The 14,774-nt window shown below is 41.8% G+C and overlaps 1 protein-coding gene across 1 annotated transcript in view; it reads right to left on the reverse strand.

Annotated features, from left to right (window-relative positions):
• Positions 1-6,134, reverse strand: part of Colgalt2 (collagen beta(1-O)galactosyltransferase 2) — a 94,745-nt gene extending 88,611 nt beyond the window's left edge. Inside the window, exon 1 of the mRNA XM_046419514.2 lies at positions 5,834-6,134. Within this exon, the coding sequence (XP_046275470.1) occupies positions 5,834-6,096 (263 nt within the window). The 5' untranslated portion in view covers positions 6,097-6,134. The remainder of the gene's footprint in view (positions 1-5,833) is intronic.
• Positions 6,135-14,774: the final 8,640 nt, after the last annotated feature.

A 14,774-nucleotide genomic window follows, 5' to 3' on the forward strand; every position in this document is an offset into this window, starting at 1 on the left:
GGATCTCAAGTCAAATCTGTAAAACCAAACTCAGCTTAGAATAACTTCCATGGTCTTTAAACCAGGAGGCATATTTGTTATAAAAATAGGCAACATTAAAACAGCCGCAAAGGATTTAAAATCCAGAAATTGTTATTTATGCTAACATTATGTAGGAGAAATCCTTTAACTTCCCCATGCTTTGGATTCCCCATCCATGGAACTCCATGAAATAGAACAAGGGCAATTTAAGTGCCCTTTCTAATTCTGAAGGCAATTTATCATAATGGAAGCAATAGGAGCAGTGACATTTATTAGTTGCTTCAGTTTTTACCCAAAGTAAATTTATCATTCTGAATTCCAACTGAAATTAGAGGTTGGAAAAAAAGTGATGTTTTTCTCCAATCATTGTGAAAAAGAAAAGTTAACTTTAGGCACAAGCAAATCCAAGGCCACTAACTTAAAAAGCTGAAAAACTGACTAATGTGAACCCATAAGGTAGCTGATATAGTTATGAAAAGTGCTTTAATCATTTGCCTCTAACAAGACTTGAGAAATTTCTTTCTGTTGCTTTATAGCAGTGACCACAGCCAGTGACCGAATTTATGTCAACCCCTATACTTATGCGTTCCTATGAAATCTACTAAAATAGAGCAGAGTTCAGTAACTAGAAAGTGCCTGAGCTAAGTGACAAAATGATCAAGACAGCAGAAAGGAACCAGTGAGTCCCTCCCGTCATTCAAGCAGAAGTGACAGTTCTCATTCGAAAGAACACTGCCGCTCTTATCTTTCCAAGTTGGGTCAACGGACAGAAGCAAAAACTAGGACTAATTAATCCTTTCTTGATCTTCAACAGACCATCTGTATTTAGTCTATGGCATTAGCTGCCTGGGTCACAACCTGACTCCCCCATGCACTCGCCTTGTGACCTTGGGCAAGTTATTTACATTCTTTGTGCCTCAGTTTCCTCTTGTGTAAAGGGAGAGAGAATGACTTTCTGACCTAGTGTTAGGAGTGAATAATTTACCATAACAAATAGGGCCTCCATAAATGTTACCTTTCATTATGCTGAGAATTATTTGTTGGAAGGAAGAAAATAGATGGACTTCCTTTTCAATGTTCTTTATATTTTATCTTTTATTAACATACAAATTGTACATATTAATGCAGTTCAGTTAGCTTTTTTTTAAAAAAAACTTCATTTTGAAAGAGAAAGGTAAAGGAGATGAAACAAAACAGAAAAGATAGATAGGAAAGAGCAACCCTCATTTTATTTAGTAACAATGATATAAAAGACAGGGTACAGGGCTGGGGTTGTAGCTCAGTGGTACAGCACTTGCCTCTCATGCATGAGGTTCTAGGTTCAATCCTCAGCACCACATAAAAATAAATAAATAAAAATTTAAAAAATGAAAAAAAAAGGCAGGGTACACTCATAATCTCGTTCACTTGTTACCATAACTCTTTGGGGTACTTGTTATTAGGAGCCATGTTTGGGTGATGAAGTTGCTTCTTAGAGGTTCACCACTGTGCTCTGATAGCACATCACATTTGAGCCCTGGTGACTCTAGGTGTACACATCCCCTCCTCCATTCTAAGCTATCAGGTGGGGGAAAAAGAAAGAGTCATTGTACTTTTTCAGCCATAAACTGAAACTTGTCTTCATAGGGATAATATACGACATTTAATATCAAGATTGTGATGATAAAACATGACATCATTCTTAACCTCTGGTGCTAAAACCCATTATTAATAGTAGTATGGAGCATTTTATAAACATGCTTGCTTCTATGAGTGTGCCTAGTTCAACATTCACCAGACTGCTATTGTTTGGGCGTTCAAAGGTGGAGGTAAATTCAAGATAATCCTTAAACAATGCAGAGAGTGTGTGCAAAATGTCAGGACCGGTGAACCAGAACAAGTAGAAGCTCATCATTGTTTATGTTCATGTCAGCAGAATCTCATCACTTGACTTAAAAATCCATAAGATGGTCCCCAATTTAGTACAATGCTTTTCAAAACTTGACCAAGTGAAATGCCCAAATCATTCTGTGATTACTTGGCAGTTACTGCTTTGTGACAGCTCTCTCTGTGAATTGACTGTCTCCCCTCAGCAAGAGCTGCCTCTCTGAATGACAAGACTGGTGTCTCCTTTGGGCCAACTTTTTCCTTGTGCCCTGCTCCATTTTTCACTGTTATGGTACGTGGCCTTGCTCCCCTAAATCATAGCTTTGGGAAGACGGATGAGGTCAGCCTTTCCTCTAAGGCCACTTCTTCATGGCTCCACTGAATTAAAGAGAAGCCACTGAAGTACACTGCCATATGTCATAGTGACTTGCTGTTCTCTTTATCTCAGCACAGTGGTGAGTCCCCTGAACTCAGTGCATGTTTTAATTCTCGCACAAGGAACACCTTCCTTAGTTCCTCATCACAGGATTGTGATCTTTGAAGGAAAACAAAGAGTTTGGTGGGTTTTGAGATTGACAAGTCAATGTAAAAAATTATTTTTTGCTGATACAAAGTATCTATAAAAAATATAAACTGTTCTTTATTCAACCTAATCCCCCAAAACAGTGCTGAGACAGCTGCACTCACTCTCCAACAGCAGAATCTTTCAGATCCATTTCTAGGTGCTCATCTCACTTGTATGTACAATGCATATGTGATCTAGTTTAGGTAAGGGAAAAAATAATCTCAGGGAAGTCTGAACATGATCCATGAACCAGGCCCCCCCTCAATGACACTTCTATGAGGAAGTCTTGACTCTCAATGATCTAGGGAAGGAGTCTTATCAGATGTTGCTCCAGCCCCTGGTAGGGGTAAGGAGATGAATGGGAAGAGTGATCTGCACAGAGTGAGTTGCCAGGATAAGATGCAGGGGAAGCGGGCACCCAGTCTCTGTGCTCAGCAGTGTTTTGTTTGTAAAGTTCTCTGTAGCTCACAGCTATTTTTGACATTGGCATGTGCTGGCTTTGCAGAATGGATAGTCAGCTTGGCATCTCAGAACACTGAATAGATCTTGGTTTTAAGAAAGTCAGTTTGGCATCTCAGAATGTTGAATAGATCTTGGGTTTAAGAAACTAGAGGCAGGCATCTGGTAGAAGCCCCTTAAAGCTGTAGCATCTTAAATGGAGGCATTATCTGCCCTTATGTTGGAATACATGGAATTAACCTTGCCAGCCAAATATTCTTCTAGTGCAGTCTAGACATCAGCATTTCAGAGACAGCCTATGGTGGAATACAATGAGTTTGGAGACTCACAGTAATTAGACCTGCCACCAGCTTCAATTCCCCAGTGGAAGCTCTGGTTAATGGCCAGGTGCTGATTTGCATCTTGTTCCCTCTTTCTGGAATGTTCCTTCTTTTCCATGTCTTAGCTGATTTCTATTCATTCTTTAAAAACTTAATTCAAACTAAGTATCAACTCCTCTTGAGGGCCTCCATGACAACACAAGTGCTCTAGTCTGATTTAAAAACCCTTGGTTCTCCCAAAATGCTTAAATATCATTCAGATCACCTTACATTGCCCAGTAAAAGGGGCCATATTTGTTTGTAAGGAGCCACATTTTGTTCAACATTTTTTTTCAGACATAGTTGATGAAAGTACTTTACTATTTATAAACTGGCACTTTTGTTGCCAAATTATAAAGGGTTTCTAAGAACCAAGAGTTTTCAAAGAAGTCTATGGTGACTAATGCAGGGATTGCATTACCCAGGCCTCGGGCTTCTTCCTCAACTTTTGAACACTGGCTACAATGACAAGCACCATTAATGAGGGTAAGGGAAAAAAAAAAAATCCCCAGAGCTTTTCTACATGGAATAGGAATAACACCCATGTAAACAGAACCAATGTCATACAGCCTGGACCACCCAGGGAATTTAGGGTATACATTCACCCCTAGTTGATTCCAATCACATTATAAAATCTATGCAGTGCAAGAGCCAGATAAAATTTTTGAAGTCGTTTGTTCATATTTCCTCATTTCACGTATGTGAAGACCGATGCCTATGGATTCTATACAACCTGCCCCCAAGTACATATGAAGCTAGTGTCAAACAACTTAGGCCTCCTCCTTTGTAATTCATAGGTTTGCATAAGTTTTGCTTGCATCATCTCCCCTCCACTCCTACTTCTTTAGGGCAGTCTTTAGAGATAAACTCAGAGTCAAATTTCATTTCTGGCATTTATTAATCCTGTAACCTAAAGTGAATTATTGAACTAATGCAAGTCCTAGTTTCTTCTTTTATACAGTAAAGATCACAGTATTCTTCTTTAAAATTTGCTGTGTGATAAAAGAGGAAACATCTGTAAATTGGGTGGCACACCTGTGTCTGGTACCCGCCTTTCTACTAACTGTAATAAATACTGTAAGGTTTTAAAACCCAAGAGCATACTGTAAAGCATCTCTTTTGCAAAACAAAAACAAAAACCAACCAAACAAACAAACAAAAAAACCCAAAAATGCAGTAAAAGAACTGACATTTTAAAATTCTTTTGGTGTGGAGATGGTTAAAAAAAAATCCTTCTGCTTTAAAGCCTGGCTGGACCAGCGCTCCCGCTTTCCACATAATGTGCCCTTCTCCGTGGAGGCGGTCACGTATAGCAGGCATATAGTAACGCAGTGTGCAGCACAATGCTGTACTGTGGCACTTGTTTGCTTTCGCACCTCTGCACCTCTCCTACCAGGTACCTACATCAGGTTGCCAATTTCAGCTGCTGCCTGCCTTTCTCCTCCTTTCCTGCCCACTGCTGCTTTAGGCATATGTCTTTTTTGAGGTCAGATCCTTTTAGGGACACAGAATTAAAACCTCACCAGAGTGACCTAGGCTCTGGCAACCTCAGGGACCTGAGTCTTGTCTGCATATCTGACCGCAGGTCTGCTCTTGCCAGGGTCCACTTCCTTCTCCACCGGCCCCTTAGAGCTTGCCTGGCTAACTTCTTGCTGTCTGATAATGGGGTTTATAAAAGGCTGGAAACCCGACTGAGTTCTACAGGTGGATTAGGCAGTTACTCCTACTCATCCCCTGTCTCTCCCCACAACAAACGCAAGGACCAGGGGTGTTTCATATGGAGACAAAATTTGGTTGTTTCTCTTCCCGAAGGCGGCTCCGTCGCGTTCCAGGAGGCAGTACCCCGAGGGTACTCTGCGCGGTTTGCATCTATTGCGGTGGGTACTGCGCCCCAGGAAGACGCACAAACAGGTACAGCCTGAAGCGCTTGAAGAAGACCCGGACCAACGCGGTGTGGTTGGGAAGACTTCGCAGGGCACTCCTAATCTTCATCCCTGAGTCAGGTCCCCAACCCACCCCGATCCCCGAGGAGAACCAGAAGTACTTTCCTAGCTTCTTAAGTGGCAGCAGGAACCCTGTATCAAGAAGTGAGAGCGGCGCACTGTATGCCACCCCAGCCAGTGCGGAACCCCCTTGTCAGCTGAAGTTATGTTCCATAGCTCCTGTCTGGAGGGACCGCGACGAGCACTCTATCCCCTCATCCAGGGTTAGGGGTATAAAGAAAACTTCTGAGAACTGAAAGGGAGGGAGTTGAAAGTCTTCCTGAGGGGTCTCCCCAAATTCCCCTGTGCCGGAAGAAGTGATGGGGACGAGGCCACCCTGATGGTACATCACCCATATTCTCTCCAGCAAGCCGGTTATCCCTAGATCCCTAGCATCCCCAGAGCACACAGACCTGCGCGCCCTTCCTCAGCGCCACCTCGCGATCCCAAGGACCCGCACAGACAGCGAAGGGTGTGCGCGCCAGGCGTCCCGCGTGCCCTCGCCCGAGCGTGGGGCGCTGTCCCTGCTCGACAGCCGCTCCCGCCTCCCGCCGCGACCGCCCGTGGCCCTTGCCGCTCACCATATGGCCATCCTGCTCTTGGGGTAATCCAGCCGCTCCAGGCAGCCTAGGAAGTGAGGCAGCGTGTGCGCAGCGTTGCGGGCGAGGATGGCCACGAGCACCGTGGGTTTCTGCAGGGGCGACTCGGGGAAAACCAGCGGCTCTTCTTCATCATCCGCCGAGTCCGGCTCCGCAGCAAAGCGCGCCCGGCAGCCGCCGCGGAGCAGGGCCAAGGACAGGAGCAGCAGCGACCAAGCGAGGGTGGCGGCGGGGCGCGCAGCCATGTTTCGGACTGGGGCCGGCGGCGGGCAGGTCCTACCGCGAGAGCGGAGCCCGGCTGCCCGAGGGCGCCAGAGGCCGCCGGGAGGGGCGGCGGCGGCTCTCGCGGGGCGAGGAGGCTGCCAGCGGCGGCCGGGGGATGCGGCTGGCCCAGGACAGCCGGCGCGCGCGCTGGCACCGACTGCTGCAGCTCCCAGGACCTCCCGCTCCCGCTGCCGCCACCCAGGCCCTGACGCCGGTGCGCACCGCGTACCTGCCCGCCAGCGGTCGCCTGTGGCTTAGCTCGCAGACAGTCGTGGCCGTGAGTCTGTTTGTCCGGAGTCCTGCGGAAACTTCCTCTAGTGCAGGCTCAGTCGGTACAGATGAGGTCTGTGGCTTTCCCCAAGCTGCGAGGTGTGGCTGTGTCTGCCAATGGGCGTGTGTGTGTGTGTGTGTGTGTGTGTGTACACATAACGGTACAACCCCAAGAAAATTTATTCTGCTTCTGCAAACCGCAGTCTGAAGTCCTTCACAGTGATGCAATGTATCCAGTTTTTCATAATGCACCTATTGACAAATGAGTCGAATTCTGAAATGGAAAGTCACCCCAACTTTTCACGACTATGATGAACAATTTTTAAACTACCGCAAAGGCAGAATGTTTGCATTTCCTTAAGACACTCGACTTCTTCTGAAATTTATTCTTGACTGAGTAAACACCCAATAACACCAAACTTGAAGACGTGGAGAATTTTAGAGTCCGGGGAGACCCCTGGAAATAAAAGTAAACTCTTTACAGGACATTGTTCTGAAGCCCCGCTCCAAGTGAGGATGGGTGTGAAAGATGCGATTTAGTTGTTTCCTTCCTTCCTTCCTTCCTTCCTCTCTCTCTCTTTCTTTCTCTCTCTCTCTCTCTCTCTCTCTCTCTCTCTCTCTCTCTCTCTCTCTCTCCTGAGACTGTTCTGGCAAACTGTCCTTCCTTCCTTCCTTCCTTCCTTCCTTCCTTCCTTCCTTCCTTCCTTCCTTCCTTCCTTCCTTTCTTTCTTTCTTTCTTCATAATGGCCCAAACTAACCCACAGTAACAGGGAAAATCCAATCAGCACATCAAATGAAATTGCTTGGATACACTCAGGAAAGATATTTACTCTTGAAGGTAGCTCAGGGAAGTGAGTATGGAATGTGAAGTTCCTTCTTTTGGTTTGAACTCCTTTAACCAAATGTGGAGGATCCCACTAGTCCTTGGCTCTGTCCCTTGGCCTATGTATTTTTGTGTCAACCCTCTCAGCTCTTAAGCCTTGGTCACTCTCCTTTGACCTGCTCAGTTCCTTGGAAGACCATGGCTTCCTCCATCCAACTCCCTTAACACTCTCCCTTAACCAGCATCCTTGGTGCACTCCTTACTTGCAGGTTCCTATTCTCTCCAGGGTCATCTATAACCTCTGTTCCCTTTTTACCATGGTTTTTCACCTTCATTTATCTCCACTGTCCACTGAATCCTCAACTGGTGCCATTCCACCAATTCTTTTCTCTCAACCTAAAACCCTGAGTCAGTGCTCTCTCTTACTTAAAAAAACAAAACCCCAAAAAACCCTTTGGCCATCTCCTTGAAAAAGAGGTTTGCCATCCTTTCCAACTTCCTCATCTCTCAGCTCTCTTGCCACAGGCAATGTGGCTCCAGCTCTCTCTACTGAGACTGTTCTGGCAGAGCCCACAGATGACTTCAGTGTTGGCAAATTCAGTGACTTCTCTTTGATTTTCACTTTCTCTGACCTCTCTTACATAATCTCTTCTTCATGATTTCTTCTGATCCTAGTTGTCCGCAAGCCCCTTCCTTGTGTACCGTTTTCCCATGTGCTGATCCTCTGTTCCTTGGGTTCTCCTGCGGTGATTTCATTTTCCAAATCTATGCCTCCTGCCCTTCCCTCATGTCTAATATTCCTACTCTTACATCTAACAGCCTAAAGACATTGCTTGCCTCCACCATCCTATGGGAACTGTGCTGTTCTTAAGGGACTCACAGTCTTGTAGAGAAACTTGAGTTAAATATTTCTTGGAATTGTCACAACAGAACTTTGTACCAGCTACATCAGAGGGAGAGAGGAAGGCCTGGTCACTTCTACAGTGTGGGGGGGAGGGCGGTGGTGGTGGTGATGGTGGACTAGAAGACGTGTTTCACAGAGATAATTTCCATTTTGTTGTATCTTCTTTCTTTTCTCTTTTTAGCATATGTCATGAGATGTTCAAGACTAGGATTCCCATGCCTTAGAGACACTTGGTTTAATATTCATCATCTGTTCACTGTACTGCTAACAGAGGGAGATTAAAGCCAGGAGACCACATTTCTGTCTTATTTTCCTTCAGCTACCTGAAGTCCACAGCTTATCTAGCTCATTGTTTCAATGGATGAAACACCTAAAGTCCTACTTGTGCTGGGCCCTATGGCCATTTCTGATATTATAATGAAATCAACTCCACAGAGTTCTCCTGGAGGAATCATAGTCTGGTCTGTAGATGAAATCAAACTTTTCCTAGTTATATAAATTGCAAAACAACTATTTAAAACTTTTAGCTAACTTAGTGTGCTAATGTAGTCACTGAGAATATTAAGGGCACAGCAGGGTGTGTTAAAAGTAGAAGATCATTTTAAATATAGGAGCGGGGTGGGGTGGGAAAGGAGGAGGAAAAGCTTAGGAAAAGTTGGGTCCCCAATTTACTCACAGAGTTGTTCCATAAATTCTTTAGAAACCAGTCATGTGGATCTTGGATTTTTTGCTCTCATAGAACCAATGCTCTAAGATATTTAATTTATAAAACCTAATTAAAATGAAAGCCAATTGTATTTTTAAAATATCCATTGCTTATGATGTCCTCTCCATGGAAACTGATGGGATGGGAAGTCAGGGTTCTGCACACCTGTCTTTGTCCCCACTGCCCCTGGACTGCCCCAACAGTCCCCACGTGAAGTTGGAAGTACATGCTTTCTCTCATAACCCCTCCTCACACTCTTCCACCACAGTGGGCTTCCTTTGGGGACAATAAAGCCTCATTGACTGTCACCCTTAGCCTAGTAGTGGCAGGAGCAAAGCCTCTGAGGTGGGTAGAGGGATTCTTGCAGGAAAACTTTTCAAGGTTTCAGTGGCTCCAGCAGGCAAGCTGCCTTTGTGGCAGCTGTGACATGCTAGAAAGAGCAATAGATGCTTGAATTGAATTTCCATCTCATTTGTGTCACTTATTTTCTTTGTGACCTTGGGGAGTTGAAGACCTCTCTGAAAATTAATTTCTCCCTATGTAAAAAAAAAAGTGAAGACTTGCCTCATTTTTTCATTCAACAGACATTTATAAAATTACTTAGTGTCTCTCACTTGGGTGTTGTGCATTTGAATTCCCTCCTGGAAAAAAAAAGGGGGGGGGAGAACAGGTCCCTGGCCTCCATAGAGTCCTGCTGGGCAGCACTTGGCAGACAGAATCTTGAGGCGGAATCATCCAGGTTTGTTTCTTCTGTTTGTTTCTATCTTCTTTTCACTACCTGACTAGTTTTATTCCCCATCTTATCCAGCCTAAAATCCTACAATGTAAAATCCACTTGAACTGACAAATATGCCAATTTTAACATAAAACACTTGAGAAATAGGCACTATCATAGGCAATATCTTCTGTCATTCCTACATTTGCAAAATGATCACATCAGACTTCATAATCTTAACACCTAAACTGAAAGGTACTATAAGAAGCTTTGATGGCAGAGATTGGCCGAATGGGATCGCTACTTGGAGCATGGAACATTTTGATGACAAAGCAAGCTCTATAGATATCTGGTGTGTGGGTTTGAGGATTCTGGGTCCTAGAAAGGGAAAGGCAATGAGGGAGGAAGAGCAGTTACTGAGTTGCAAAGAGCTCAAGTTAAACTGTCTCAAAGTTTTGTCCATGGAAAATGAGAGTATCTTAGGGAAAGGACAATGGGCAGAAAGGGCGACAGAGGTTGAATTCCAAGTAAGTAGAACTGCACAATCAAGGAATGAAACAGCACAGCATGTTTGAGAAACTGCACTGAAGTTATGGAGCATGGCTAGAGGGTAGCATGGGAAGTAGAATGAAAGCTGGAAGATCATATGGTTTTATATAATTTAATATGTAATCATTTCTTAAAATGGGCAAAGAGTTGGAATACATCTTTCGCCAAAGACGATATATAAAAGACTGTTAGCACATAAAGTTTCTCAACATTAGTAATCTTTAGGGAAATGCAAACTGAAACTCACATTAACACCCATTAGGATAGCTACTACCAAAAAATAGGAAATAACAAGCGTTGGAGAGGATGTAGAAAAACCAGAACCCTTGTGCACTGGTGGTAGCAATAAGCTACAGCTGCTGTGGAAAATAGCATGACAGTTTCTCAAGAAATTAAAAATAGAATTAACCATATGATCCAACAACTCCAATTTCCCTCCCAAGCATATAACCAAAAGAATTGAAATCAGAGTCTCAAAGAGATATTTGTACACCTGTGTTCATGGCAGCATTATTCAGAATAGTTAAAAGGTAGAAGCCACTCAAGTACCCAATGACTACTGAATGAATAAGCAAATTGTCTATATGCCTACAATGAAATATTATATATAGAAGGAAATTGTGATGTAAGCTATAACATGTCAATCTGGGCATTAGCCTAAGTGAAATAAGCCTGTCACAAAAAGACAAATACTGTAAGATTCCACTTACATGTGGAACGAAGAATAGGACAAATCATAGAGAAATTAGACCGGTGGTTGCTAGGGACCAGGGTAGGGGACACAAGGAGTCACTATTTAGGAAATATGAAGTTTCAGTTTTACAAAATGAAAAGCATTTTAGAGACAGATATTGGTGATAGCTGCACAATATATGAATATATTAACACTATTGAGCTGTACGTTTAAAATTGGTCAAGAAATAAATTTCATTATATGTATTTAATCACAATAAAATAATTGGAAAAAATCAATCAACACAATTTACCATACTGATAAACTTGAAATGAAAAATAGCATGATTATCTCAAGAGAAGCATAAAAAGCATTTTACAAACCCAACATTCAATCCTCACTGGAATCCTCATATTCACAGGATTACAAGGGACCATTTTTAATCTGAAAAGGACATCTGCAAGAAGCCTACGGCTAACATCAGACTTAATGGTGAAAGACAGAAAGTGTTGCCCTTAAGATCAGGAACAACAGGAATGTCAGGTCTCATCACTTCTGCTCAATCTTGTACTGGAGGATTTGGACAAGGAAGGAAGAAAGGAAAGGTGGAGGGAAGAAATGAAGGAAAAAAGCGGAAGGAAGAGATGGAAAGAGGAGGGAGGACTTGAAAGGAGCAGGAAGGGGCATTTAAAACAAAGTTAAATGTCAGATATATTTTTAAAAATATATTTTTATTAGTTGTTGATGAGCCTTTATTTAATTTACTTATTTATATGTGGTGCTGAGAATCAAACCCAGTGCCTCACACATGCTAGGCAAGCACTCTCACCACTGAGCCGCAACCCCAGCCCAGAGATAATTTAACATGAATATGGAGGGCTGGATTTGTCTTTCTAGGCCAAAGTCTTTAAAATTCAATAATTTGTTAAAAAATCTACTTTACTAAATAATTTTTTTTAATGTTGGAAATGGAAAAAAAAAGAAAGATGGGGGAGGGCAGAGAGAGAAAGGATTGGAAAGAAAGAAGGAAGGAAAATCTCCCATAATCCACTACCCCACCAGAACCACTATTAAGATTTTGGAGTAATTTTAATATGGTATTTTCAATTTGCTAATTTTCAGTGTGGGTTTCTGTTCTGTCTGCAGTAAGGTAGGTTGATAGCATTTATTGAATAAACAGCTAGAGACAGAGTTGGGATTTTTTTGAACAAAGAATTGCTTTTAATGCTTTTTCACATCTGCAAAGCAAATATGAAATACAACTTCTAAGTTTTTGTAGTTGCTTTGTTCAAAGTGTAAGCAGCTCTTTAAAAATGAAATAATTAGCTGGGTGCGGTGCACATGCCTGTAATCCCAGTGGCTTAGGAGGCTGAGATAGGAGGATGGAGAGTTCAGAGCCAGCCTCAGCAACAGTGAGGCACTAAGCAACTCAGTGAGACCCTATCTCTTAAAAAAAATACAAAATAGGACTGGGGATGTGTTTGAGTGGTTAAGTGACCCTGAGTCCAATCCCCAGTACAAATAAATAAATAAGTAAATAAATATACTATATCTTGATTTTGTAAATGGGAATAGATTGCACTCTTAAATTTATGGGGAATGAAGAATAGCATCTGGATTATTCTAAATTTTTTTCTGCATGATGGAGACTCCTCACATATGCGCATGCATATGAATAGCAAAATATTATAGCTTTCTAAATATTTAATTAGAAGAATTAATATCTCAGCCATTCTTGAAACAGAGTGGGAAATTGCATGGTTTGTGTTAGAAACAGGAAGATATATATGAACAGCTAATGAATGAAAAGCTCATCTAGAATGCTAGCCTACATTTTTCAGCTTGAGATCATTGTCTTATACTATATTGTGAAAAAACTTTTTCTTCTTGTTCCTTTTAAAAAAACACATTAAAGGTCTGCACCATAATTCAATGTTTTCTTTTCCTCTTGAGACTCTAACTGAATTAATATGTCTCTGCCTAGACACTATAGATTTTTTTGTAGGAATAAAATGGTCTGACTCAGGATATCAAATTGGGAAATCAGTATAGCAAGTGCCAGATTACACAGAATTTGATTAAATGCAGTATACTCTGGAGGGAACTTTATTTGTTGTTACTTACCTAGCTTTTTTTCTAACCACTTTGCTTCTCTAATAGAGTGAACTACTGAAGCATTTACAAAAGAATTCCCTCCTTCTATCAGAAGCTGAAATTTTACCCTGTTCATTCAAATGCAACATATTCTAGGACAGATTTCACTCTAGAGTGAAACAATAGCCATCTTGATTCTGTACTTAAAACACCTGGTTGTCTAAGTGTCTCCAAATCCTTTGTGTCCATTTATAGCCATTTCCAATCAGCAAGACCTATTTAAATTCTTTCATTGCTTAATCTGGAAGCCAAGGGACACTCCAATTTCATTCTTCAACTCTTTAAATAGACAATGATATTAGAAGTCAGAAGTATTTGATATTTTTGAATACTTGAATATATCATGTTTTTTCCTAAGCAATAGTACTTAGTCTATTTGCCAAAGGATGGCACTTATTTGTTGCTTTTTCAGTTTATGGTTCTTTCTTTATCCTTCTGCCTCTCCCCAAACCCCAGCCCCTTTTCATTTTAAACTTAAGCTGGAAATCTTTTCTTGAAGATGTCTGAGCCTTATTCACACAGGATCTGATTCCATTAGATCTCATTACTGATTTATAAAATTTCCCCTGTACTCAGATTAGCAACAAAATGCTCTTAATGCTTCTATAAATACCATCATGTCAACTGATTTAGATCTTTAGGGACCAGAGAGATTTATTCACTTCCAATTACTTGAATTAGTGTCAGTGTTGAGTGCTTCAATAAGCCTACCAATGTCAGTGCTGTTTGCTTCTTTGGGATTTAGGAGCTGCTTTATGTGGCAAAGGTTAATGATTTCATTCAAATGCAACATATTCTAGGGCAATTTATGAATCTCATCTGTGGCCTCTCCTTGTAGGTATTGTGGTATGATTCTTTTGATAGATTCAAGGTTTTCTTCTTTTCTTTGACTTTCAACAGTTTGGAACAGTATTTATTTTAATTGGTGTTCATTTAGCATCTTGTACTGGCAAATTTTTGTCATATCAAATTTGGGAAAATCTTGGCCATTATTTCTTCAATTTTTGTTCTGCCTCATTTTTTTTTTCTCTTGCTGAGAAAATGTATACTGAATTGTTTAATATCATGTTAGCAAGGCTCTGAGTCTTTGTTCATTTTTAAAAACCAAGGTTCTGTTTGGGTTTATTTATTTATTTATTGCCTCGGATGATTTCTTATTGCTCTACTGTCAAGTGTACTTACTTCTTCCTCTGTAATTTCCTTTCCTTTTGAACCCAAGGGCACTTACCACTGAGCCACATCCTCAGTCTTTTTTTAATATTGTATTTAGAAACAGGATCTCGCTGAATTGCGTAGGCCTCGCTAAATTACTGAGGATGGTTTTGAAATCGCGATCTTCCTGCCTCAGCTTTCTGAGCCGCTGGGATATCACAGGCCTAAGCCACTGCGCCAGGCAACTTTTAAAATTTCTGAAACTATCTTCTTTATTTATAGAAAGTCCATTTGATTTTTAAAAGTCCCTCCCCCCGCCCCTCCGCTGAGATTTTGTTCCTCTTTCATCTGCTGAAAACATGTTTTGCTTTACTTCATTGAGGGTACTTACAAGAGTCACATTAAAATCCTTATGTGTCACTTTCAGCAGCAGCTTCTTAGTCTATCATGTTTGGAAGTAGAAGTTCTATCCTGCCGAGGACTTTTTGTTAATCCTTTCTTGTCCTGGTTAATGTGATCACCTCCTAACTACTCCCTGCTTCTATTCTTGCCTGCTACACTCCATTCTCAACACATTAGAGTGATCCTGCCAAGACGTGACAGGAGCCTCCAAAGGTCCCCCTATGTCATTCGGTAAATCCATAAAGATGTTTATAATGTCCTCACTGCTGGTAGAAACTGCTCCTCCTTGGCCTCCAGGTCACGTGCTTATG

Source organism: Marmota monax, unplaced genomic scaffold (genome assembly GCF_021218885.2).
Source record: "Marmota monax isolate L192 unplaced genomic scaffold, Marmota_monax_Labrador192_F-V1.1 WCK01_AAM20220418_F8-fsc00209, whole genome shotgun sequence".
In the NCBI taxonomy this organism is placed as follows: domain Eukaryota; kingdom Metazoa; phylum Chordata; class Mammalia; order Rodentia; family Sciuridae; genus Marmota; species Marmota monax.